Below are 26,479 nucleotides of genomic sequence, written 5' to 3'. Positions count from 1 at the left end.
TGGCTGCTTAGAAATTAAGTGTTAACGAGCAGTTGGACAGGTGTACCTAATAAAGTGGCCGGTGAGTGTATATGTCATCTGTAAAAACAAAGCAGTGTTTTTAAAACTGCAAGCAAGTTGAGATAAAAGCAAGGAATGTGTCAGAGAGATAAAGAGACAAACAACTATCATCAAATTCAACAGGCATGGCACTTTTCATTCTTGAGATTAGTTCAAGAGCAACAGTTGCCTCACGCATCAGTCCCACATCACTATTTGGCTCTATTTTAAACCAGTGAGAGAGAAAGGGAAAGAGCTTCCCCTGGAGAGGCTTATAGTCTCACACTCACAGACATTCCAGCTTGGTGATATGATCTACCCACCATCAGAACACCCCTTCCCCACACACACACACACACACACACACACACACACACACTTTTAAAGAAAACAACTACAGTGGTGGTATTATGTTTGTCATTCTCATTTCAGTACGCTGTATGGGCCATGTGATGGGATGGAGTGGCCTGCCATATGGGCCAGGGACTGAGAGTGCGTGTGTCTGCACAAGCACACTCTTGGCAGGTGCTGCCGTAGAAACAGACCCTGCAGTAGACGATTGTCTACCTAATATTACAGATTTGATCATACATGACAGCAACCTGAAAATGAATATGTCTCAAATAAATCCAGTAGTGTCATTTATGACTTTTTTCTTTGCTATTTAATACCTACTGTCAAAATGATTAACTGCACAAAGAAAGGGTATAATTACTTTCAAAAAACAGTGTGTAACAAAAGTTCTTGACTTTAGTAACACTAATCTTTCCAGGCAAAAAGCAGAATTTCTATTTTTAGACGAATTTCGCTATTCCATGTTACAGATTGACACAATGTTTTAATAAAAGAAATGTATGTAAGAATTTGACGCATTACTAAACATCTTTGTTTTCTGGACTGTTGGTAAGATAAAGCAAGCATTTTGACATTAATAGACAATGATTACTCAACAGAGAAAATAATATGCAGATAACAATAATTAGTTGCAGGGCTGGATATGTAGGATGCAATCTGGTGAAAGAGCAGTGAAGCAGGAGGGAAAGACATCACAGGCCTGACAGCACATTTGATTGACAACAAAGTGTATACAACACCCCCACCCACACTAAGTGACCTACAGATCACCACTTCAACTGAAAATAGGGAAGAGAACCAAAGCATAATCTCAGGCGTCTTTGTACTCACGGAGCTCATCAAAGTGCGTCTCCATGCCGTCGGCCCCTGGCACCGAGCAGATGAGCCTGGCCTTCAGGAAGGTGCTCCATTTGTTAACCAGACAGCAGTGGCCTCCATCATCATTCTGTATTTGAGAGGGCAGTGACACAGAAGAGTTTCTCCATCATTTCGCTCAAACACACATCCTCTCTCTTTATGAAAAAAAGAACAGGTGGAGCCACCCACACACAATATACAGTACATGTGGGTTTGCAAAGCCAGGAAACTAAAAGGAAGGGGGGGTGGGGTAGATGGTAAACACTGTCTCCTCCTATTTAGACTCTTCCATCTGTGGTGGAGCAAGGCCAGAATCTACCCCAGTAAAAAAGAGCTGGGACCAGTATGTGCTTTAAAGTCCTCTTCCATAATCAGCATCTTTGGAGAAAGCATGTACTGTACTGTATGTTTTGATATTTCATTTTAAATGGTGGTCGTAGGCTTCACATTTTTCATGCACTTCGGATGAATCCCCTTTTTGGGAGTTGAAATGTTTTCATAAATTCCAGGGTAATTCCAGTATACGGCTGAGTGTGTTTTTGGTGATGTGCAGCGTGCAGATAGTGGAAGTAAGAGTATCCAGATGTGTGGCGAGGTAAGAATGACAGGACCGGGTCTCCGGAGGCCGTGGCAGAGCCTAGTGAGATGGTGATGAGTGTTTGTGTGCCGGGTCAGCACCTGACCCCTTCAAATTATTACAACAGTGAACAGCTGAGGCAACGAACACACGTACGCCACATTTTCTCACTCATACCCGTGCTCATACACCCGCTGTTCCACTCACATATGCACGCAAATCCATAAGGGAACGCATACACTCACACTCACCATATCAATACTATTCGATTCCCTGTGAGCGTTCAGAGAGAAATTTGTTGTTATTTGTTTTTTTTGCTGAGCTCACTTTATATTTGCAGAGCATATCAGCTTTTGTGGAAGTTTAACTTAGAACGACTCTGACAGAGAAAATAATTTGCTGCTATGTACACTAAAAAGCTCAAGTGTTTTAGGACTACACGGGAGAAAAGGTCAGAAGATCGCAGGGTCAGAGGTCAGAGGGCAACCTCCCAGACAGAGGGATGCATTGTAGACAGGAAGGTTAAAAACACATGTGGATTCCAGCACGTCAGCGTTGACCAAATAACTAGTTCGCCTCAGGAGTCTCTAGCCTGTTTTTCATATCGATGCAGGTTTTCTTTTCATTATGTTTACACCCCAAAACAAACACGCTTCTCACTGTGTACACACCAGGCAGATGCGTCCTATGCGAGACTGGGTCACAGGACTATGGCCCATCTCAGAGGACTTCTCCCGGAAGAAGAAATACAGCTTGTCGTCATTTCTCTCTGCGCTGTCGGGGATGAGTTGTACGTGGATGAAAGTGGGGTCTGTGGGGAAAAGAGGTGGTGACTCAGGCGGAGGATAAATTTGGGAAAACATCTGGCTGAAACCTTGTGTAAACTGTCAGCATTTCCTGTTTATCACTTGTTAAGGGGTTGTAAACATATATGCAAAACACCAGGATCTTTTCGTTTCAGCCATACATTTGAAACCCTGTTTGTATATTGAAAAGGAAGTCGGAGAAGTCTTCACACACTCGGTGAAAGTGGGTGTATCATTTATAGGCTAAATAGGACATTTACCATTTAACCATCTGGAGTTGTACTGATCTGTCCGCATGGCAGTCTTTGTCCCCAACGTACGGAAAATGGCAGAGTCTGTTCCCATAAAGTCAACATAGACCCCGGCATACAGTTCACCATCTGATAGAGAGAGAGAGAGGGGGAGAGAGAGAGAGAGAGAGAGAGAGAGAGAGAGAGAGAAAACAATTCAGTTTAGTGAAACACCAAAACATTTCCATGTCAAAGACATAGATATATGGAACATCATTGTCTATGTATTGCAGGGTAGATCTAGTTATGCCCAGTGGTATAGTACAGGATTGTGAACAAAATTGTGAGTGAAATGTTATTTGCACAGTCAATTAAGAAAGACAATTAAGACAATTAAGTTTCCAATAATAAATCTACTCGGGTTAAGGGATCTGAATTATTTACTTTTGTCATAAAGATCTTAGTATTTCGTTCAAGGAACTTCCTGTGGACATCAACCAATTGCAAACCCCTCCCAACAATTAAAGCATTGTAACATTTTTTGGCTCTTAAAAGCTAAAATAAATATACGGGTGATATTTTATTGTTATTAGTAGCAACTCATGTTGTTCTTTCCAGGAAACTTCCGAGGAAACCACAAGGAATTTAGCGGTAAAAGAAAGCGTTACCGAAAACAGTGCTCAAACTTCCTGAAACAGCCTTTACACGCACTCCATAAAGACATAAAAAATGAGCACATCCATGTGTGCAGACTGAGAAATGTATATAACAGTCTTGTTAAGCCACAGGAAGGAAAGGTGCTGGTCTTCCAGCTGCTGTTAGGGCCCCACTGAAGAGCAGGTGTGACTGTCAAAGCTCTCAGTGATGGAGTAAGCAGACAGCAGGAGGTAGAGCACAGAAAACAAAACACACTGTCCTACCACCATTATATTCAATGTCATGGTCCTCATCAGCGCTGCAAGAAGATTGATGAAATATCATTAAAATGTCCACGGGCGATGGAGTGTCTAATGTGGTGGAGAGCTGAGCAGTCAGCAGTCAGTGATAAACCTATTGTTGTTGTACGGGGTTCTTAATCCTTATCAGCACTAACTACAGCGTTCCTTCTATGATGCTAACTGGTGGAAGTGGGAGATAAATCCATCTTGGCTGACAGTACTGGTTCCATACTGGTCAGCTGGCACTGTGCTAATGTGGGAAAGCAGTGCCAGTGATTTACACCCGCTGTCTCCCCCCACAGAGAGAAGATTGCCTTTCACTGGTGGCAACTGTGTGGTCTGGACCTGACTAAGTGTCCGTGTGTAAAGGGACAGAGGACACTGCCTTCATGACTGCTACAACAGATGATGAGCTAAACTGAGCTGTTATACACGCAAATGTAATATAACAGGATGGCTAGATAGGGAATATAAGTGGGAATACACTTCTTCTCGGTAGTAAAATAGAGTATTGTAGTTATTGTAGAAATTTTCAATATTCTGGTTCACTGAATATTCTCCAACATTAGACCCACGTTATAGGCCATCATAAGCCTCACTGGCATTGATTATTCACCTGGAAGGAATGAACATCGTCCTTAAAAAACATATCTCTCATTGAAGGATTATTCCTCATTATTATCATACCCATCAAACCATTTATTGAGACCGCATTCATTATGTTTCTCTACTCATTTATTCAGTTTATCATATTTTTTTTGTCACCGGTCCGTAAATATAATGGTTTGTATGTATATGATTGTTTAACTATTAAAGCATGTGCAAATAATTCAGGATCCGTGGGAAGTAAGCCCTGGTAATTTTGGGAATGAATATCATTTTACTCTTAAAATAGGGATGTAAGTACTGAAAAGAAAGTATTTTGATTGGAAGCCATTAATTCCCCAGTGAGGGGTTCACATATTAATAGGCACATATTATTGTGCCCATCTGGACCCTAACAAGGCCATATTCCTTAGGACATAATGATTAGGCAATTGAACTAAGCAGCTCAGTGTGGGATAAAGTTGCAGAATGGAAAGGACACTTGGCCTGCCCTTCCTGACTTATTGTGCAATGGCATTCAATAAATATCTTCAGTTAACAAAGTTTGATAAAAATAAAAATTATGAGCAGAAAGAAGGCCATGTAAAGAAACAGGAGATAAAAGATGAACAATCCATATGGGATGTGACTGCTGGGCCTTACTGTACCCATGCTCACGCCCTCATGTGACCAAACCCAGATTATACTCACTGATCAAAGCTGACACGCTGTTGAGATTCGGGTCGTAGGAGCACTTTCCCTTCCCAGATTCCACTTTGCCTGGCTCCAAATGGAAGATTTCTTCCTGAAATGGAAAAATCATATGGTGACGGCAATAAATTCAGTACTCTTCATCTTGTCACTGTGATTCCCCTGTGCAGGGAAAATGAGGCAGGGAATGTGCTTCCTCTGACTCCTGTGGGACCTATACGGCCTTATGGGAAATGAAGTATTAGAATAATGAGCACTCGTTCATACAGAAAAATACATGCGGGGAAAGCAAGGAATTTTAATCCATCTCTATGCCACTCTACCGCGGAAAACAATGTGTCGTAGGCTGGTTCTTTCAGCGTAACAAGCTGAATGCCAAATATCTCTCAGCTTCTTGGTGCCTATGGCGATACAGGCCTACTGCTGACACCTATAATCCAGCACAGTGAAAATAACAAGCCCAGGATGGTGGCTGGATGACTGATGCTCACTGCCCTTGGCATCCCTGAACACATGCACTGAGGGGTGATTGGCAGGAATTTGCGTATGAGAGTGGAGTAAAATGAATCAGTGGCAAGCAAAGACATGTCCTGTTGCCCCGCTTCACAGACCAGAGCATGTCCAATCCCCATTTTTCACACGGGTACAGAGATGGAGACATCTCTGTCATTGTCCACCGGGCCAAACTTACATAGTTGGCTCATACACGCACCCTTGTGCAATTCCCTACTCAGTTTTAATTAAAATCACCACTTGTGCAAATAAGGAGGTGCTGGCAGCTCACTTCCAGCCATGCCAGATGTTGATGTGTAAAAAAAGGTCAGAAACATTTATGTGTACCAAAGGGAAGCTGTGCCCTAAACATGTTTTTACAACCTTCCTGTAAAGTATGACCCTTCACAAAAGTTGCAACATATTTCTAATTAAATCTGACTACAAAAAACTTGCAACATTTTGAAAGTGTCCCACTTCACCTAAAGTCTTTATGTCCTGTAAGAGTCTCTCAGTGTGTTTCAAAGTGCTTAGAGAGCTCAAACAGTAGAGACATGTTCAAGTATGTGGCTCTTTTATTTCCTTTGCTGCGCAGCTAGTTTGCTACAGATGGCTGGTGTTTGCCCTGGGCTAACAGAGCCTGCTGTGGGAGTGGGTCAGATGCTGACTAGTCCTGCCGCCTTAGTGGGAGAGACGGCACCACATTCCTACAGAAGGTGGAGGGCTCGGTGCTGTGAACAACTGATGGGTGTTGGGACATCTTATCTTGAAAAATCAGATCCGTTTATCTGTTGTTCATGGGCGCTGCTAAATGTACGCTAAATGAAAATGAATATGCCATGCATTGAACAGCAATGAAAGCCTGTTTAATTAAATTTGAGCCAAATAAAAGTCAACAGAATGTTTTAGCAATTGAGAAGCCATTTCCACTTGATAACCCAGCTTTCATGCAAAACATGACATTTAGCACAAATGCAAAGCACAACTGGACAATGACAAATACAAAAGGGTGCTGAGACAATTAGCCTTTAACAAAGAAAGTATGAGGGAAACACGTGAGAGGCAAAATGAGATGACATTAAATGCAATTCCACATTACACAAAACTTTAAGATTGCGCACGGACTGGAAAAGATACATGCCAAATGTAATGGAGATAAACAAGTGATGGCTAGGTTAAAGATGGTGGTGACAAAATGTGCTCAGACACAAAGAGAGGGAGCAAGCTTCTGGTGACCACAAGCCCAGGCAGTGTGGAGGGCTGCAGTGCAGACAGGGCCCACATCGCACCTTTATTCCAAGTGTCTCGTGCACCGCGCTGGGTTCAGCTGCACGGCTAGCCCTTCCTCTGGCCTGGGCCATCTGCAGATACATGGACGTCTAAAACAGGAGACAGCAACACAGTCTAGATGTTACGCCACTGATGTGGATTGATAAAGGACCGCCCTGACCTCCACGTGCATCTCTTGAATCTGTGCTGACCTCAAGACATAGTGAGAAACTCCCCAAACCAATACTACTGAGATTACTAAAATGCAAGTGCATGAGGAAAATCTATACTGTATGTGTGCAAGATTCTGCAGGCAATGTGTGTAGCTTTATTTGACCAGATGGTTGCCTGTAGTTTAGTCAATAAAGGCTCTCACAGTATGCTACATACAGTACACTCCCCTAAAAGCTGCTGCCAAAGCCAAACATTTAGCTGTTACCGTTTACAAAAGCTACAAGGCTCCTTTAAGCAATGGGAAACTTAAAAATATACCCTGCAGTAGTGTAGTTAAATGACAACAATCTATATGAATGTTGAATTAACAATGTCAAAAAAGTTTTCTTATGTGTGTTAGGATATGTGTGTGCATGCGTCTGTGTGGAGAGTATCATTTCATGTTTCTTCAATCATCGGTGACTGCCCAGCCCAGTTGAGAAAGGTGAACACGGGGGGACAACTCAGACCTGTCTGTTCAATGTGATGGAGAAAAAAACAGCCTTCTCATTAATGGAATAGAACTGGAACGTTCCACTGGCAACCCACAATGGGATCTCCCACTTCCAATTACCCGACGTCTCACATGGTAGAGGCTGGCGGGTGGCCTAGATGCATGAAGGGGTGGCTGGATAGGTGAGGGGATGGATGGAAGCCCTTCATTAGTAAAGGGTCATGTAGGAACCATATGCAACAAGGGAATCATACAAGCCACACTTGCCATTGCAACTTCTCCGCACCGTACTGTACATCTCAAGGGAGAATCCAATGGGAAATTTACTTTTTATTTATCCCCTTTTAAAAGGTCCCCTGGTCATCATTAGGGAACAAATGTGATATTTAAGGAAGAGTAAGGTGTTAAAGGGGAGTAACGAGAGGTAGCGATGCCTGGCTTGGTTTAGGAAATTCAAGAGGTCCCATTAAAGGCTGAGACTAAACAGAGTAGCTTTAACAGCTCATTGGGGATGACAGCTGTGTGCTGGTATAGCTGTGTTGGCTGCTTTGCCAGACGTGGAGACATGGTACCTCGAGCAGGCTTAATGATGGAGGAAAATCGTAAAGGGAACCTAGCGTAAGGTGGATGGAGAGTAAGAACTTGGGTAGGAGAAAAAAAAGAGGGTGGGGTGAGTCAAGCTATGCCATACATGATGCAGATGGAGAAAGCTGTTTATGTATGCTGGATTGATGTACCGAGAGATGACCATCCAGGCTTGTACATTCCTCAAGACTTTAATTCTAACCTGAGGTTTGCGTCCGCGGTTGACAAAGGTACAGACTGGATTGTAAGCTCCTGTTCCACAGACGTACAGCTGAGTCCGGTTCCATGGCTCGACCAGGCGGATGAAGTTTGCACATTCCTCCTGGAGACACAAAGACCAGAGTCAATTAACCTGCAATAAACATCTAAATGAATAGCCATTCATAGCCATGTTTTACTGGTGCACTTCTTGGAGATTTACCAAATGCTCAAGTCTGGGTGTCTCGAAACAAACCAGTAATACTGTGCTTCCCTTTTTATTTGGACATTACATAAAGCTATATGTCAGTGCTGGCCACCCTGGCCTGGCAGAGAGGAGGATGGTGAGTGACTGGGCGTCTCTACTCCATTCTAAACCCTTCCTGTTTTCTTGGCGAGACAGAAGGGAACCAGTGTCTTTACTCGGCCAATTATGAACCTCAGGTGATTCTTACAGGTTCCTCACATTAAAACCATAGCGCATAATGATGAGAGCTGTATGCTTCTCCGGCCATGCATTTGAAAAACAACATTTTTTTTTGCCTATCAAGTGTATGGAAATCACCTCAGCTGAACGACCCTGCTGAGTTTAAGATTGCTGTCAACAGGCGTACTTACATTGGCGTCCTTCCCACTCACAATGCACTCCATCCTTCTTCTTTCGGACACCGGCCAGTGGATCTGCGATGGGGGAACAGAAGACATTTTATAGTTACAATTCAACCCGCTATACATCACTGGCTTTTATGAGATTTTTGGGCTAAAACTGCAAAAGGGATATCCACCCAGGCTAATATTAGTCCTGCTGGGATTGTTATAACAACAATTACAGTCTTTTAATGACCCGACTCCAGAAAAAGTGCACACAGCAAAAACTAGATGTGAGCTAACCAAAATGGCTGCTGCTGGGGCAATAGAACCGCACAATTTGCCCTGAGGGCAGCTGTTGTAACGCTGAGGTAAAGGTGCTTGCTTCATCACAGTGTAACAGCCAATTTGAGAGGCCATAGTTTGGGGGAGGCAGAGCATGAGAATGGTCTTACAATATGTGGATCCTTGTTGATGTCATGGAGGTCCAGGGAAAGGATGTGGTCCTTGCTGCCAACATACATGCGGTCATGGTCCTCATCCATACGCAGGATCCGGTAGTCGGTCGTGTTGAGGAGGTAGGCAAAGTGATGAGCAGTACCAGTGGATCTTAGCTCTGTATGGAGACAGAAACAAACCCGTTAATGACAGCTGTGGTGCACATGCACATTTTCACACACAGATGTATGCACAACTGACACATTCCTCATGCCACTCCTGCATACCCGTATGGAGTTATCTCATGGTTTTCTACCAACAGTGTTGTAACCTAACACCACACATTAGAGACAAGTGCTACTGAGCGTCTGTCACACTGTGTTGATGGCTTAATACCGCCTGAGTGGATCAGAGAATCTAGGAAGTCATCAATGGCTGTCTGCGACTACCAGTCGGAAGTCAGAAAAGAGACAGGGTAGTTTGACAGATAAATATGATGTTTACAACAAATTATAAATTATGGTAAATAGGTTATACTGAGTTTAAACTGCTCCATCACGTGTTGGACATCAGTCTCTAAAGTGGAGATGGGGGTGTGCCTTTGGTAATACAATGCAGTTGACTAGTCCTCTCATGTCAAGAGTAACCCAATCTTCCTATAGCTCTGTGTTGGGAGTGTTTGTTTGATATGTTCTTCTTGGTTCAGCAACCGCGTACAAGCAGGGCAGAGAGGCCACTGCTAAGACAGAAAAAGCCCCATGCCACACCATAGACAAACATACTCCTCCACAATCTTTAGGGGAGAGGCATTAGAGGGTGGCCTTAACATATTGTTGGACAAACTTAGAGGTTTTACTCAAACAGCAGGAAAGTCCTGTTTCAGTGTTTGGCTTTATTCTACAACCAACAGACCACAGGAAGCTGAAACAGGGACCCACACTTTGAGGTTAGTTATTTTGTCTCAATTTTGCGGTGAAGGGGAACCAGAAGATAAACTGTCAAATACAGTTAGCTTTGTTTCACTGTTTACATATGATATATCAGAACAGAGGTGTGCCAGTGTATAGTAAAAAGAAGGAAGTGTGAAATGTAGTCAACGTGGGGTGTCAGACCTTAAAAGCAACACCCAAGTCTTGTAAAAATAAGAATCATTTCAAGTTTCATTGTCAACAATGAAAATGTTTCGGGCAGTTGATGAATAACCAATTTTTCTTTGCAAGCTCTGTATGCACAGTCATGTTCAGTATGTTTGAAGTGACTGAGAACATTCCTGCAAGGTCTGGCCACCAAAGCAGGCAAAGCCATCAACATGTCCACCATTGGGCCTTAAAATAAACACCATCTAGAGACATTTTCAAACAGACTCCCAATGGAATCTGATATTACCAGTCTTTCCTGCCAGATCTAAATTTAGCACCGTGTTACGTCAATAAGCAAAGATTAATAGCATTAGATTAGTTATATTTGTACAGTTTGATGTAATAACTGTGCCCACCAAAGAAATGTTTACAGGTCAGCAGAGTGATTGACAGCTGTCAGAGCCCATAGCAGAGGAGATGCGACATGTGGTCGGTCCCAGTGATTATTTGTGTTGGAGACTTAAGTTGAATGATGACTCCCAATACACTCTTGCCGTGTTTATGTGTGTGTGCCCATGGACTGAAACACAGGATAAGTACACATAGTACACACACACATACACACACATTCCGAGGTCCAGTCAAAGCCCTTCCTGAAGCAGGTTGTCAGCAACGTCTCAGTGTGTGTTTGTTGTCATAGAGTAGCTGGATGGGACCATCTGTCAGCTGAAGAGGGAATGTGGACAGTGCATAGCAACAAAACACCCTATAGAGAGCTTCACTTTAAAAAACAACGTGTTATCTAATCTCATAATCATACAATTACACAGAGATAGTCTGGTCAGAATGTATTCCACAACATGTCCAAATTTTACATCACAGCAAAAACTCAACACAGTAACTTAATATCTTTCCTCACACCATATCCCTGAATGTCTTATCATATAAAATATCACAATGCAGATTACATCAAAAAGTTATATGCCTTTCAGATGATGGTGTTATTTAGGAAATTTCTTTATGAAAGAATGAATCAGAGCTGGGTAAAGATGCACATGTTTTACATATGGAGCTCATGCTAAACAATAAATACTATTGGGTCTTCTGATACCATAAGAATGAAACTGTTGAAACTTCTCACCATGAGTTTGAAAAACAAAGAAAGAAGTAAGAAGCCTGGAATCTGGGTACAAAAAGTATGAAGTCATTCAAACTATTAGACATCCTTCCCTATTCTGTTAGCCTTTCTCAGCTCAGTCCCAAAGTCAACCTTCGCCTCAGGCAGGGGCACATGGCATTGTGTTCCTACGAAATGTTGATCGAAGACGGATTATGGCAGTGGACTGAGCTCGGCTGCTACACAGCCTTGAGGGTCAGGCCGCCTGAGAAAACAAGACCAGCAGGTTTCTGGACTGAAACTAGTGCCAGGCAAACAGCCAGTCACAACCAGCTTGGACAGACATGCAGAGAGACTGTGCTGCTAGGTGCTAACCCTACATTTGCAAAAAAAAAAGATCCCTGATCTATTCAACAAGTCACAGATACACTGGACAGCGGACTCAATCGTTGGGCCTGCCTTGCTTACTTGTGCCTGGGGATTTTAGCTATGTGTGCTGCTGTCTTTTTAACTTTTGACTTTTCTCTTTTATTTGTCTTGTTTATTTGATTAGGACAATGCACATTAATGAACATTTCTGTAAATGCACCAGTGTTAGCCAATTGGCTATTTTTCAACTGTAGTCCTACCTAGGATGCTTGTCTTTTATGGTGGGAAGACTCTAGCCTTTCCCTCAAGAGGCATTGCCTTTTGCCAGGCCGCCACTGTAAATACAAATCTGTTTATAATGCCTTGCCTTGTTCAATGAAGGTTGAAAAAAATGTTTTTTTAAATGAAATAAAATCCACTGCTCCTTCTACAACACACAACTACATACTCTAAGTATGAGATTACAATTTGGAACAGGAAAGGCTTAGAGTGGCTGAACTACTGTGCCCTTTGTTGGCCACATTAGGGCATGACAGCATTTGCCGTACACACAGACTTATCCTTGAGATTTAGAGCCTGGAAGCAGTGTACAAGTGTGTCTATTAGAGCCAGATAAACTCTTAAAGTAGCCCATTACTGTGTGTATGGTTTAGGTTCACTCTGGGGGGTCTGCACACACAGCAAGGGCTTTGTTTCGGGAACACACTGCCTCCCCTTGGGAAATGGCAATGGCTCTATTAGAGGTGAAAGTAAGCCGGTGAGGGAATCTGATCCCAGCATTCACTATCTTTCCCTTCACCTTTTTCTAACGTTAGCATGTATGCTCTTCCGCAAATAAGAAGACAGTTTATGAGACCTCTTTCATTTCTTTCTCATTTTTGAATCTTTTAAATACAAAAGGTATAGTACTACACAGAAAGTTAAGGGGTTATACAGGAGTGAACTCTAATTCCACATGTGAGAGGCAATCCGGGCGACTCTCTTCAGTCTGCTGAACACAGACAATCCTCTCCTCTCTCCCAGCATCTCAAGGTGCTACTGGGTGACACAGCCCACAGCCGGTTCCCACAACTCGAAACTCTTCTCTGGCAATGAGAAAGGTTATAGCCAGTATTTTAGAACAGGTAGTCGAACAAGTCCCGAGCACATTCTACTTTAATGTCAGCATCAGAGTCAACTGATACAGAGCTACAGGTCATATACGTTGAGGGACAGATCAAGACACTACCACAGTGCTTCTGGTAAGGCAGGTGCAGAGCCCTTCTAACGTGTTTAATCACTTAATCATTGCTGGAAAAACATTTGATGCCACTCATAATTTGTGACACCCCGAAAAAAGCAGTTTGACCTTCCAAGTAGAAAATAAAATACCATAATCAAATCTGCTGGTTAAAAGATTGAAGTGGAATCTAGCCAAAGCAACAACATGGGGGTATAGGGCTATTGCATTTGTACTATTGATAAGCATGAAAAAGTGATGGTTATTGAGCCATTATTGATAGGCTGCATCTATTCATTATTTTCACCCGTTTGTCCCTTGGGAGACTGGAGCCAATCCCAGCATATTCAATGTCAAAGTCAAATTCACTGGCCCACAACTAACTCATTGTCCATTGTTGTAAACATTTATTCTCTACGCCAACTTTAATTCTAATAGTTTGGGGTCTTTTCAAGGCCTTTAGCAAACATGTACATATATTTACAGATGTATCCAGTGAATACTAATGAGACGTTTTACACAATTAAACCTTTTAAAAAGCTTTGAATCCTTACACACATCATGCCCAAAATGTCTCACACACACCATCACTACCTGGGCCACCTCAACGAAAATATGGTTGAGCCGGGAAGTCTATCTAGTAGCACTGAAGCTGGGCCAACACTAAAACATTGAGCCAAACAGCAAAAAAAACACGGATGGTTCATTTAATTTAATGGCCGATGTATTTTTTATTGCTTTCATTTTTATTTTTTTTAAAGATTGAAAACAGGTTGCTTTGAGTTCTTCATTCCCTGTAACTTCATTGGTAAATGCAACACAGTCACCATGCATGCATGTTTGAGGACTTGTGCTGAGTGTGTTTTTTAGAAACCCTCAGCTTAAGCAATGGAGCTGGTCAGCGGCCAGTGGTGCAACACAGTGCTTGTACTGGGAAGTACTGGATGTGCCCCACCATCCAGCCCCTTCTTTAGACCATTATATATAAGACTTGTATTTTAGTCAGCTTGCCTGGTTAAATGAGGTATAGAAACATAGAGAAGAGACATGCCTCGCTGTCAGACTGAGCCAGTCCTCCTCCTGAGAGAATACTTGGCTGCTGACGGTGATCTTTGGGTCTGCAGGCCTGCATGTTATAGCATATCTCTCCATCTTAAATTAATAGCCAACGGGCCGAGTTTACTTTGGAAATATGTTTGGACAGGAAAGGTTCACTAGCATGCGGTGCACTCTCAAGATCACATCGCCAGAAATAAGAAGGCCTACTGGCTAATGCCTTCTTATATGACATAATTTCCCACCATGCTGTCACACAAGGGAAAGAGAAGACTGGATTTTATATATCATATTCAGCTGTTAATGTATCCTGCTACACCGGTAACATCAGAACTTCCTCTCATTAAGAAACAATTACTGCATTCAGCGTGAATTAACAGTACACAGCCTATCCCGCTCATAACTTTCCTGGCAAATTCACAAGAAGTGTTGGGGAAGTGATTGGATCATGGAAAACTCCAGACTTTGTGTTTTAACAAAACAGAAGAGAAAAAGAGAGGGAATTCAGAGGGAGCAAATACAAATCCTGGCACTTGACAGCACAGCACACACGCACTCCATGACACTGACATGGGTGTTCCACCCCACTGCATATTTCTCTGGTTTCAAATTGGGTAAATTAAAAGTGCAGGCCACTGCCAATGACAGTGCAGAGCATGTTGCTGCTTGAAGCCTGTGCTACTCCCTGTGGAGATGGGGGATGGTGATGGGAAGAGACAAAAGTTTGCGGTCTGTTGCTTTGACACTGAACAGGAAGGCAGCGATGAGCAATGTTGAGCGAAGTGTGTAGCAATCACCTGCTTGATTCATGGATCTGTGGTTTTTCCTTGAGGAACGTGTGGTCGATAATTAGAAACTGCAGTCACTGAACCAGGAGTCCTTCTGTCCAAAGATCACAGTGAACCACTAAAACTGGAACACATAAGCTATGATCTAGACTGAAATAACACTAAAATGAAAATGATTGTGTTGAATAGGTGTTGCTTCTGTCTTCTGAGGTTGTGTAACAAAGTGACATAAATACCCCGTTAGCCCCTGGCGCATCATAAACAAGCTGCGCTACCTGAGCAGTGTCCTGGGGCAGTTTCCAACCCGTCAGAAAGAGGTGTGCTCGTTCACATGCACCAAAGTGACAGGAGTGATAATTAGGGTGTTTAAGAGGGGGCGGGAGAGGTGGCATGCTCTCTCACATCAAAGGCAGCATTTGTCAGGAATCCTGGCCAAAAGAATTTGAATGCTGTCAATGCAGAGGAGGAAAACTCCAGAGTAACAGTAACAAGTCTAATTACTTTTCAGAAGGCACACTTTATTTCAATAGCAATTATGGAGCTCTGCACAAAAGACACATTGCTTTTATTGTAAAATTGTAATGTTGCCTAGTTGGCAGTTGGGTCAACTTTTAACAAGGAGCAGTAATGAGTTGGGACGCCACAGGTGACATTGCCACAGGTTTAAGAGACTTGCTGGAAATGGCATGCATTACCGTATGGAAGTTACAGACTTTCTCATTAATTTGTATGAGACTTAGAGAGTGAAATATTTAAGAAGTGTCTGCTGCCCATGTACCTGTATAATGATGCATTTGTTCTCCTGAGCACAGTTAAGGCTGGTGATGTGAATTGAAGAAAAAGGGTAAGATTGGGCACATTGGTGGCTGGTATCTGCTAGTATACTGGGAATATAACTGAGATCAAGAGTGAAGTTGGCTTATATCCAGACGCCTGTATATGAGAGAGGCTGTGGTTCTCACTCTTATCTTAATCTAGCAAAACATTCTCACAGTGATTTCCTGTATCTGCAAGATAAAGAAGTGCCTAATATAGGGGCAATCACTGAGCTCAAAGACATGTAGATGGAGATTAGGGACCCTCTTCTGCATATGGACAAGTGTGTGGCCGCTGAACTGGCACCTGCACTGCGATCTAGTTAGGAGAGTCACTTCTAATCAGCAACTCTTTGGGCCCACATTGCCTTCTTCACTCTTCTTCAACAGCTCCTTTCAACACGACTTGTCTTTGTGTCAAACATTTACATGAGTTATTTGGGTTTGTATAAGATGCATGCTTCAGTGCCAGTAGAGAAGTGACACAGTTGTTCAAGAATGTCTGTGTGATTACTGGAGAGTGGGTATGAGGTTAGCTGTGCTGCTAAATGAAAAGGAACGATAACAGAATGTGAACACAGCAGCTGCTCGCCTTGGCTTAGTCACTCTGTGGGACGGAGGATAATAAAAGTGGTCAAAGGCTCGACGACTGTGTCACATCAGATAGGACGCGTCATTCAGCAGATAACAAAAATGCAAAGGCACAGGATCTGGAGATATGCCAAAGACCCAGGGACACGGAATGGTGATTTTTTGTGATGTGCTCTTAGCAGAGTGGAGTGTGTGTGTGTGTGTGTGTGTGTGTGTGTGTGTGTGTGTCTGCATCTTGGTGGAGAGACAGGCTCTGCAGCTTGCTGCTAGGAGAGAAAACACAGACAAAACAGCATACCTGTGCAAACACCTGCCCTACAGAGAACAAAGCATCAACACAAGCACCTCTGCTCGCTATTATCTTTCTTTAAACTTGGTTAAATTGACAAGCCATGACGACATGACAACATGAATGGTATTACAACAGTCCACTCTGTTATTGCAAAACTGAAAACTGTGATCATCATTTTTAGTCCATTCTCAGTTTAAAGAGAAATTTAAAGCGTCCCTTACATTCAAGCCATTGGCAAATTAGTTGCTACAAAGCTAATTAAGTCTATCAGTCTAATAGTCATGTCATTGTTAGTGTTACATATGGATGGAATTATACAGAAAATACAGTAAAAAGTATTCCTCTTTTGCAGGGGACCCCCTGAAATCCCTGACCCCACTTTGGGAAACACTGCTCTAGGCCCTTGACATGTGTCAGGGTTGAGACTTGGGTTCTTTAATTGTGAAGAGTGGGTAGGGGTGTCCAAGCTAAAATGGGATGTTAAAATTGCTCTTTAACAAATATTCAATTATTTTTTATTGTAGGCCTACTGTATATTTTGAATGGGAAATATATACATATGTCCACGACAGCAACACCCTGTAGCCTGTACTTGATCCTCATTTTCATTTTCGCACACGTGGTCAATTAACGCATGAAGTGGTCAGAATTTCAGTTAAGGAAAGTTATCAACATTTTTAGACAAAACCCCATTCCAAATGTCGGTAAGGTGTTGGAGGAGGAGCTTTCTAAAGCCCATTTTGACAGTGCCAAATGAGTACCAGAAAAAGGATGATAATACATGATCAGTGATTTGACTCCCTGCTGGGATTCACCAGCTGTTATAAACCACAATAAATTGGATCTACTTTGCAATGCATGGCATGTTGTTTGTATTCTGTTGCTGTGGGTCCCCTCGCTGGGGATAAGGTTTGACCCCGTCTTGTCTCAACACATGTTAAATGTGATCCATCATAATGGATACACACTAAAAGCGCTTCCATATCACACATCATTAACCATCACTTCTGACCTCACATTATCCAGAAGTTGCACCATGATGCTCTGTGAGATGTGACACTATACTGTTTACCACTGTTGCCACCTCGTTACCCCCACACCCCCCCTCCGTGACACTCCCCTACCGCCCTGGGGGGGCTCACCAACTCTATAATTAGGAGCCACTGTAGTGCCCCGCCCCTCCTCTGTCCAACCCACCCCCATTCGCTAATGGCACCAATTTGTATTCACTGTCAGCTCTGATGAGCTCTCATGCGGAGAAATGGCCTTATCACAGGGCCTCTGGCTCCCGTCATCTAAGCCCCTCTCCTTCTGCCTGCAAAGCCCAGCTCGCTGATGGACAGGCAGAGAGTGGGCAGGGGGCGGGTGTGGGTGTGGGTGTGGGTGTGGGTGTGGGTGTGGGTGTGGGAAGGAGCTACACATTTGTCTCTATTTTCATGGAAAATCTTGTAACAGCAGACTGTTGTGATTTTACAAAACGGGTTGAACAAGAGGCAATGAAGAATCTATGACCAAAACTTAAGTCACACATGCCATCTCTTTCTCATTTTTAAAATCTTATATAGCTAATAATATTTGCAGTTGGAACTGAGTTCTCTCCCCAAACAAATGAACATCTATCCCCCTCGATCTAGCAAAAATGATTATAGGTGGAGATCCAGCTGAGGAGGATGTGAAATGTGGAGAACTAGTAGGGAAGGAGATCCTCCCATGAGAGTCTAGATCTAATCGCACACATCTGCATAAACATGGCTGTGTTTTAACTGACATGTGTTTTATTAACAGTCTCCACCTCAGCAGTGACACATCTTGCCTTAGTTCCTATCCCATCCCACATTTCAATTCTTCTTCAACCTCTACATACACACTGTTGTTGTGAATTCAATTTTCTACTGAAAACTTACTTGTGTCTGCCTCCATTTTAAGCAATCTGAGCAGTTTTGATTATTTTAAATGGCACAAATGCCCTAACCTGGACTTTGACAAAACCTGCTTTTTGCAAGCATGGTCAGCATGGATCCTGCAGCCTCAGCCAGGAGACATGAGAAGGTCAGAGGTTGCTGGGCAGCATTGGCAGCGCTGTATGTTCTGGTTTAATCTGGGATAAGCTCAGGGTCAGTGTTATCTCTTCTCAGCATGGGTGGAATCAGGAAACAGGGATTGCCTTAGGTGAAGGGGCATTACTGGATGGACTGTCCAGAATCACAATGAGCCTGTGTTCAACAGGGGTAAAGGGAAGAGAAAGTGTATGTTGAGCATAACTCACTGGGCTCAGGGTTGCAACCTCTCTGCCATCACTTTAACACTTCCCAGCCCTGAGTTCCAGCTCAGTTGAGATCCACATGTAATATACTACACCCCGTGAACCAATTAATCACTGGTATATGATATCTGTCCAGCCACACTTACTCTTGTTAGTGTTACATATGGATGGAATTATACAGAAAATACAGTAAAAGATTCTCCTTTTTGCAGGGGACCCCCTGAAACCCCTGACCCCACTTTGGGAACCACTGCTCTAGTGTGCGCATACCTTCTGGTTTCCCGAGTACATTTAGCATGGTAGATCCATTTTAATGCTGATTTGGTGCAGAAGCCAGTGGAGGCAGCAGGCAAGCATACACTCAAGTGTTTGCATCAGAAGAACAAAAGAATAGCACTGCAAAATTAGCAGATGAACTATGAGGGAGCAGCCAAAAAAGACAAAACATAAAGCCCTAACTGAAAGAGCTCTGCTACTTTTAGCCTTTCTTATTGTAACCTTGCATTTCTCAGCATCATGTCAGACTGTAATCCCCACATAGTGGACACACTCAGGGGGAGAGACACACACCGCCTCTGGTTCTGCTGTCTGGTTCCAGAGGAAGTGCGCAGCTGGAAGGAACACTTAGGTATGAGTCCAGAACAGCCTTGTTGTAATGAAGACGGATCTCTCTTTCTCAGTATCCTCTCTGTAAAATGTTAAAGCTCGTGAAAATGGACAGGTGTTAAACTCTGTGGGACTGTGGGAAGAAAATTCAAATACTGAAACCCTGCAATGCTGTAGCAAACACACCACTAGATAGACATAGAAGACTGACAGATTGTTTAAGGAGAGTAGCCTATTAGAGTTGAATACATCCACTGTATCACAGCTCTTAAAACAAATTCAGCCTCTAAGTTTAGTTGTATCCAAACTTATGAAAGCTGTTGTCAAATTTCAGCAACAAAGTGATTTTTTTTAATAGCTGAATCTGCCTTTTTTTGTAAGAGTCTGCTCAGGGTTTTTCATGGAATAATACACTGACACAGTTTCATCTTTGTGATATATCTGGTATGACAGAAAATATCTTATGTTAATGTCAACAGCCAGACACAACAATTTCCCTCAAAAGACATCAAAAAGACAGGCTTTAGTTGCCACAGGCTGCCCTCCGGCATTTTCAATTTACTTTTTTGGTATTAACTCAATGTTAACCTTATTTCCACACTGTGCTCCTTTAAAGTTATGTCGGCATCCACTGCCCTCCAAATAGTTTCCTTACGAATAAGGTTTGATTTTTAACAATGGCGCAACATCTTCTCGTAGAAACAGTGGATTTAAAAAATAAATCTTTCTTGGCAGCTTGAATCCACTGAGAAAACTATGTCAGGCAGCGCTGAAAACTGTCTCAATGCGACAATACATTTCTGTGTCTCTCAGGTGCATCCTGACATGCCAGGAGGAGATTTACAATTGAAAAGACACAGGATATAGCAATCCTAATGCATGTGACACCAGTGGCCCACTATCACGCCCTGTAGCAATGAATGCCTTATTTGTTGGAGCGGTGTGGGGTCACAGTGTGGGAGGCCAGTTGTTCTAGCCCCTTCCTGAGAATGACAGGAAGGCAGGACAGATTGTGACAGCAGCCATTGTGGCTCTGCTCCAGGTCTCTTCCTCCCACCAGGCTCCCACCGCTCCTTCAGTCCTGTGTAAGTGCATGTGGTGCTACCTCAGCACTTTCCTTCCTGTTCCTTGGGGGGTAAAGGAGAAGTTGTGTGTCAGCCCATGGTAGTCTTTACCATTTTATTTGCCATGTAGAGTTTCTCTGGTCTAACATTATTCACACTCTAGAAGAGGCTGATGATGTTGATGGAAGCAGGAGGCTCACGGGACATCCCTCTTGTTCATCCCTTCATTGGACAGAGGCAGGCGATCAGTTGAGTTCCGATGCGCCCCTGAGTCCCAGGCTTTGAGGACAGGAAGTGGGATTAGAGGACAAATCCCTTTTTCCACGCGTATGTCAGGAGCGTCATTGCATTTTGTCTCATCAATTACTTTCTCTGTTCAAAGGGCGCTCATCTGAAATTAAGGCGATTAGCCATTAATAAACAGCTTTGTGTTTCGGCTGTCGCTGCCTCGCTGGGTCTGTCAGCCAGGGAAAGCCCTAAATGGTCTGCATTTCTAACACAACACTACTTCCAGGACAGACTCCCTCCCTCTATGACTCCATCCTCCAGTGTGGCCGTTTGGAACAGCTATAAACACATTTGATTTCCGACACATCGTGCAAACTAGCTCTGTTGAGGCGTAAGCCTTCCCTCACCGCTTCTGAACCAGCACGGTTCTGCAGGCACTAAAGGAGACCCATTCAGAGTAAAGAGCAAAAGTCACTCTCTGCTGTAAGCCTGCTGTTCATAAACCACGGTCGTTTTTAAGGGTCTTCCAAGGCTCTGCACGTTTATCCTCTTTCAGACTCAGAAGGAGATAATAGGCTCCCTTAAGACGTGAGGAATCAATCTGCTGGTAGAGGTTATCATCACTTGACCAATGTAATTTCTGGGTCCATAAAAACGTTAGAAATATAATCAAGAGTTAAGGTACATTTACATATTACAACTTACCTGTTGTCCACAACCCTAACCATAATTTGGGACCTTTTTTTTGTTGACAATGTCCATTTCATTTCTTCTATTCAACAAAGTAATTTTCACAACATAAGCGCATTACATCAGCCGGATTTTTTGGACATTCATCATTTAAATTCACTCTTCACCTCGAGGGTTATCTGTGTTAAGATTGTTATTTTGGCAGACCATTCTCTATGTCCATGTAGGGTTGCGTTAAGGAGATAGTGGGGGGGGTTTGCAGGGTCACTGAGTTTACCAAGCCGATTTAGCTTTCCCAGTTTGTCACTGGTAATCTCCCTGAAGCTCACAGGGTGACACAATCAGCCCGATAACTGCAGGAGATGGATAGAGAGAGAACAGACAGAGTGGGTGAGAGAGAGATGTGTTTGTGGACCTCATCCCTTGGTCTCTCGCTCACACACGTATAGATAATATGCATAGCGAGCACATATGTGAGCTAAGCACCTTGCACACAACAAGCGTGACTTGTGATTGTTTGGACAGGCGGCAGCTGAAGATACAAGCATCAGATGCAGAGTGATTACATGAGATTACAGTGCTGTAATGGATACACGTTGAAAGTGTCCAGTTCCTCTACACATGCAAAATCAGCATGCAAACTAAGCAGAAATGAGGTAAATCCTGATGGAAGGTACTGAAAGCAAGAAGCGTGTGAAAGGTTCTTATTGGTTCATCTGTGGTGGAACGCGGAGGTGTTTGCTTTGGCAATGTTGATCAAAACCTCAGCCCTCGGAAAGAAAAAAAGAAGACACACTGCCAAAGCATCCTTATTCTTTCCCTTTAAACCCCCTCAGTATGGCCTCTTTAAACCCCACCATCAACACTTCATGGCTTCCCCAATAAAGGCAATACGGGGAGGACTCTCCTCTCTTTTCACATTCTCAGTCAAACAGAAATAGTCCAAAAAGGTGGGACCTTTAAACACATTAAGAGGAAATGTGATTGTCAAAATATGTTTAATTGACTAGAGGTGCAACCAGATTAAAACAAAAACGTGTACTAACTTTTTTGGGGTGAAATGCCACTCCACAGGTTGCCTTTGTTTAACTCTGAATACAGGCTATACATCTTCTTTTCAACAATGTGCATATATTACAGGAATCAGATGGCTAAGAATAACACACTCCAAAATGTGATTTGCTCGTTCTTAAATGCACAAAAACAGCACATTGGTTGTGTCTCAGGTCAATAAACGATAGTCTAGCCGGGTGCAAATATACTAGTGGCACAAAAATCTTCTTTTTTCCCCGTTTCTCCTTTCAGCTGCGCTCTGTCCTGCTCTTGGAGCTGAAGTACCACTGTGATTGAAAGTCGTTCTCTCAGTTCAACCTCCCTCTGGTACAGACAACTCTGAAGAGACAAAAAAAAAACTCGTTCTCACTTGTCACATGCTGAAATTGGCAAAGTGACCTTGATGAGCGAAACATCAACTGTCAGTCATTGATTACCAGGACTTTTTATACATTCACTTAAGGGCTCCTCTTTCAAGTTTGATCAATATCAGCCAAAATGTAGTCAGAGAGTAACACACAGGAGTGGCTATTAGCCCTAAGCCTCAGAGAAGATTTTAAATGGGTAGCCTTTGCATGAGGATGGGATGCGGAAGAGGTCTCAGTACACAATCCATTAAATTGCACAAAACACATTTTAAAAATAAAGAAACACACTTGATGTGTTTCCTGCATCTATCTTGCTGTCGCCACGCCGGGATACAACAGACCAGTGTGTAAGGATAATGTTTGAAACGCATGATAACCGCCAACAAGTAGCCATTGTCCACTCTCTTGGGTGCGTCTGTTAAGAGTGCATGCTACATTTTCTATTAAATATGAGCACTAAACAAATTGTCAGAGCCATTGTGAGAGGTCAGCAGTGCCCTACCTGTTATGAAAAGCTTATCACTACCACAGATAGCACCAGAGGAAGCGCTTGATAAAGGAAGTATATACATAAATTCATTTATTACAACCATTTATTATTTCTGTAGTTTGGCCATCATTTTTATAGGTTAAGATACCATAATGATGCTGGAAATACAGCTAATCACCCAGTTTTCTTCTCTTTTCTTTTTGAGATGATTTTGTGTTACATTATTCCCTTTATTGTAGTGATAGTAGATTGAGTGGAAAGAGGGAAAGTAATGGGGGATGACACGCAGCAAAGGGCAGCAGGTTGGAGATGAAACCTGCGCCGCTGCAGGACCCAGAGGCCGCCCCATCCAGTTTTCTTTTCAACAAGCTAAATCCTTTTTTCACAGAAAAGAACACCTGAGACCAAAGAAAAGAGCCAAGCCTGACATGTACTGCATTCCACAGAAAAGCAGAATCCTTAAGTGAGAATTAAAGTAAACCATGTCAAGGTGAGAAACCTAATGGCTGCTCGGCTCAATCTAAAATGTGTCAGTTGAAAGGGTTGATGCCCTATCTCATCATTCCTGGACAGCACATTCAACCTGGAATCTATCGTTAATCCGGTGAAAATCCTGCTGGATTTTTCTTCCAGGATGGCCTCACTACAGGCTGGTGGGAAGCGGCTAAAGGAATTGCTTGGCTGCGTTGCCGCTAAGCCACAACTATAAGCATCCCGCTCTGGCAGCGTTTGTGGCCACAGCTCTGCACTTCCCATAATGACTCATTGATCTGAGCTTCTCAATCCCTGCCTGCCTTATCTCAGCTAATGGAGCGGCATCACGGTCTGTCACAGGCTGCCATCTCTCCGAGAGACTGAGTGCACTTAGAGGTCAGCTTACCAGTAGTGTTGCACTGCAACCAGGTAGAGACAAAACCTGTATGAATCTTTTTTGAACACTTGCCTTCCACATTTGACAGATCCACACTCCCTCTAACAACCATTCTGTTGTTTTTTTGGAGTGGTATGATATGCTATCCCTCTAAGACTTCCTTTTATCATTCCAATAACAAATTCACACTTCACACAGCCATAATTCTTCTGGGTGTATAGCCTTGCTTTGACCCCAAACATTTGAAGTTTACAAAGGGAGTCCTCTACAAAAACTAATGAAAGGCTCCCAAATCCAGTCATTTATAACCTTCGAGGCTGGCATGACAGCAGAACACAGTAAGTGGGAGGGGAGGAGAGGGTAGACAGGAGGAGAAAAGTAGATGAAAAGTCTTAAAAAAAACCTCAAAAGGGTCCCCTGTACTACATGTCCCTCTCTGCGTTCTGTATTGGCCAGTGTGACTGAGAGTAAAGAAAGTATTTTAGGCACAGACCACAACTACTAACACTGTAGACTATATTTTCAATAACATATTCCTTAAGGGTCACTGCACTGAAAAATCACTCTAAATCCTGTGGTGCATCTACCGTGTGCAGAAATTCTTAATTTAATCAAAATTCCTCTATAGCCATCCACTGGCCACAATATTAATCCCATTCATAGACTGTATAATATTAATGGACAGAGCTTGTGTGATGTCACCCATTGGTTTGTGGAGATCTTCTACGAGTCGTTGAGTTTGCCGTTACGGGCGCAGCTATCCTGATTGGGAAAAGTGATGATTTGTGACAAGAGGGAGGAGTGAGGGAGGTGCCCTTACACTCTATGTTACCATGCACACTTTCACTGGCAATCACATCATAACCACTCCCTAAAACATCCCCTGCTTTATTATCGATTTTAATGATGAGACCATAAACTCATTATGATATGTTTACTGAGGTAATAAATCAAGTGAGAAGTGGATCACTTTCTCATAGACTTCTACAGAAACCAACCTACATTTGCAACCGTGAGTGTCCCCCCCCAGCTGGAATTCAGATAGAATGCAGGTTTAAGGCACTTCCGCATTTGCAGTACTTCGCCAAACCAAATGCGCTGTCCATTAATATTATACAGTCTATGATCCCATGCCACCCGGGGTCTACATAAAGAAAACACTTTTAGAAAAAAAAAGCAGATCACATCTCATGTACAACTCCTCATCTTTGCACCCCCATCCTTAACCCTCATCCTCATTAACTCAGAGGAAAGCTGTCTCTCTCAACTCAATTGTGCCTGTGGTGACATCCACACATTGCAGCAGACATAAAGACAGCTTGACAGCTGTGGAAATATACTGAGCTTTGGCAAAAATCAAAAATTGGCCTCCCTGCGAGATTTTAATGACTAGTCCTTCTTCCCCCCCACGTAGGGTTTAAATCTGCAATAGCGAGGTACACCTGACAGCCCTGACATTGACTGACAGGCAGGATATCCTACTCTGTTGCCCTGCAGCCCTCCTCTTGAGCAGTTCTGGCAGCAAGTAATGAGCTACGGGAGAGGTCGGAAGTATAGATTGCAAAGTGGCTAAAATACAGCTTTTGTTCAGAGTGAATTCCTAGATGGTAAAGACAAGAAACAAGCAGGGAGGAGGCATCCCAGAAAAAGTTTTTTTTAGTGAGAGAAAAGTGTTACTGAGATAATTGCAGTTATCTCTACTTTATCCCAGTTTGAGGCAAAGTTGTGCTTTTGACGGACCTTGAGGGCTGATCTGTGGAGCTGAGACCGTAGCGGGTGTTTAGACCAATAATAGCATGGTGTTAAAGAAACACAAGTGTCTGTGTTGGTGAGGGTGTGTTACTACAGGTTTGGAGAAGAATAAATTTGTTTTTTATGTTTTTGTGTATTTTGTGTTTGTGTGTGTGCGTGGTTGTATGCTGCCTGTTTTGGCCAGGACACAGTTGGAAAAGAGATTTTCAATCTCAATGAGTATTTTCCTGGTTAAATGAAGGTGAGAAATATATATACTGTATATACATATGATCATCCAGAAAGTTGACTTTGAGTGATAGATCCATGAGTTTGATGGACTTTGACTTTGATGTTAATCGCCAAACCACTGAAAAGTGGTTTATATTACTAGAAGACTATCAGAACAGTGGGAAGTTATCCACCACTGTGGCGTTCATATTATCCTGCTTCT

At 42.9% G+C, this 26,479-nt stretch overlaps 1 protein-coding gene across 4 annotated transcripts in view; it reads right to left on the bottom strand.

The window, feature by feature from the left end:
- The window catches only part of sema3fb (sema domain, immunoglobulin domain (Ig), short basic domain, secreted, (semaphorin) 3Fb), a 56,945-nt gene that overhangs the window by 12,402 nt on the left and 18,064 nt on the right, over nucleotides 1-26,479 (bottom strand). For 2 of the 4 annotated variants that reach the window (XM_034868713.1, XM_034868712.1), the window contains exons 3-10: nucleotides 9,353-9,513; nucleotides 8,928-8,990; nucleotides 8,314-8,433; nucleotides 6,880-6,969; nucleotides 5,099-5,192; nucleotides 2,895-3,014; nucleotides 2,500-2,639; nucleotides 1,225-1,339 (exon numbers count right to left, since the gene is read on the bottom strand). In XM_034868713.1, the coding sequence (XP_034724604.1) occupies nucleotides 1,225-1,339; nucleotides 2,500-2,639; nucleotides 2,895-3,014; nucleotides 5,099-5,192; nucleotides 6,880-6,969; nucleotides 8,314-8,433; nucleotides 8,928-8,990; nucleotides 9,353-9,513 (903 nt within the window). The remainder of the gene's footprint in view (nucleotides 1-1,224; nucleotides 1,340-2,499; nucleotides 2,640-2,894; nucleotides 3,015-5,098; nucleotides 5,193-6,879; nucleotides 6,970-8,313; nucleotides 8,434-8,927; nucleotides 8,991-9,352; nucleotides 9,514-26,479) is intronic. The other 2 variants (XM_034868715.1, XM_034868714.1) reach the window with 1 other exon arrangement.

Source organism: Etheostoma cragini, chromosome 4 (genome assembly GCF_013103735.1).
Source record: "Etheostoma cragini isolate CJK2018 chromosome 4, CSU_Ecrag_1.0, whole genome shotgun sequence".
In the NCBI taxonomy this organism is placed as follows: Eukaryota; Metazoa; Chordata; class Actinopteri; order Perciformes; family Percidae; genus Etheostoma; species Etheostoma cragini.
This window is presented reverse-complemented; position numbering and strand designations above follow the sequence as displayed.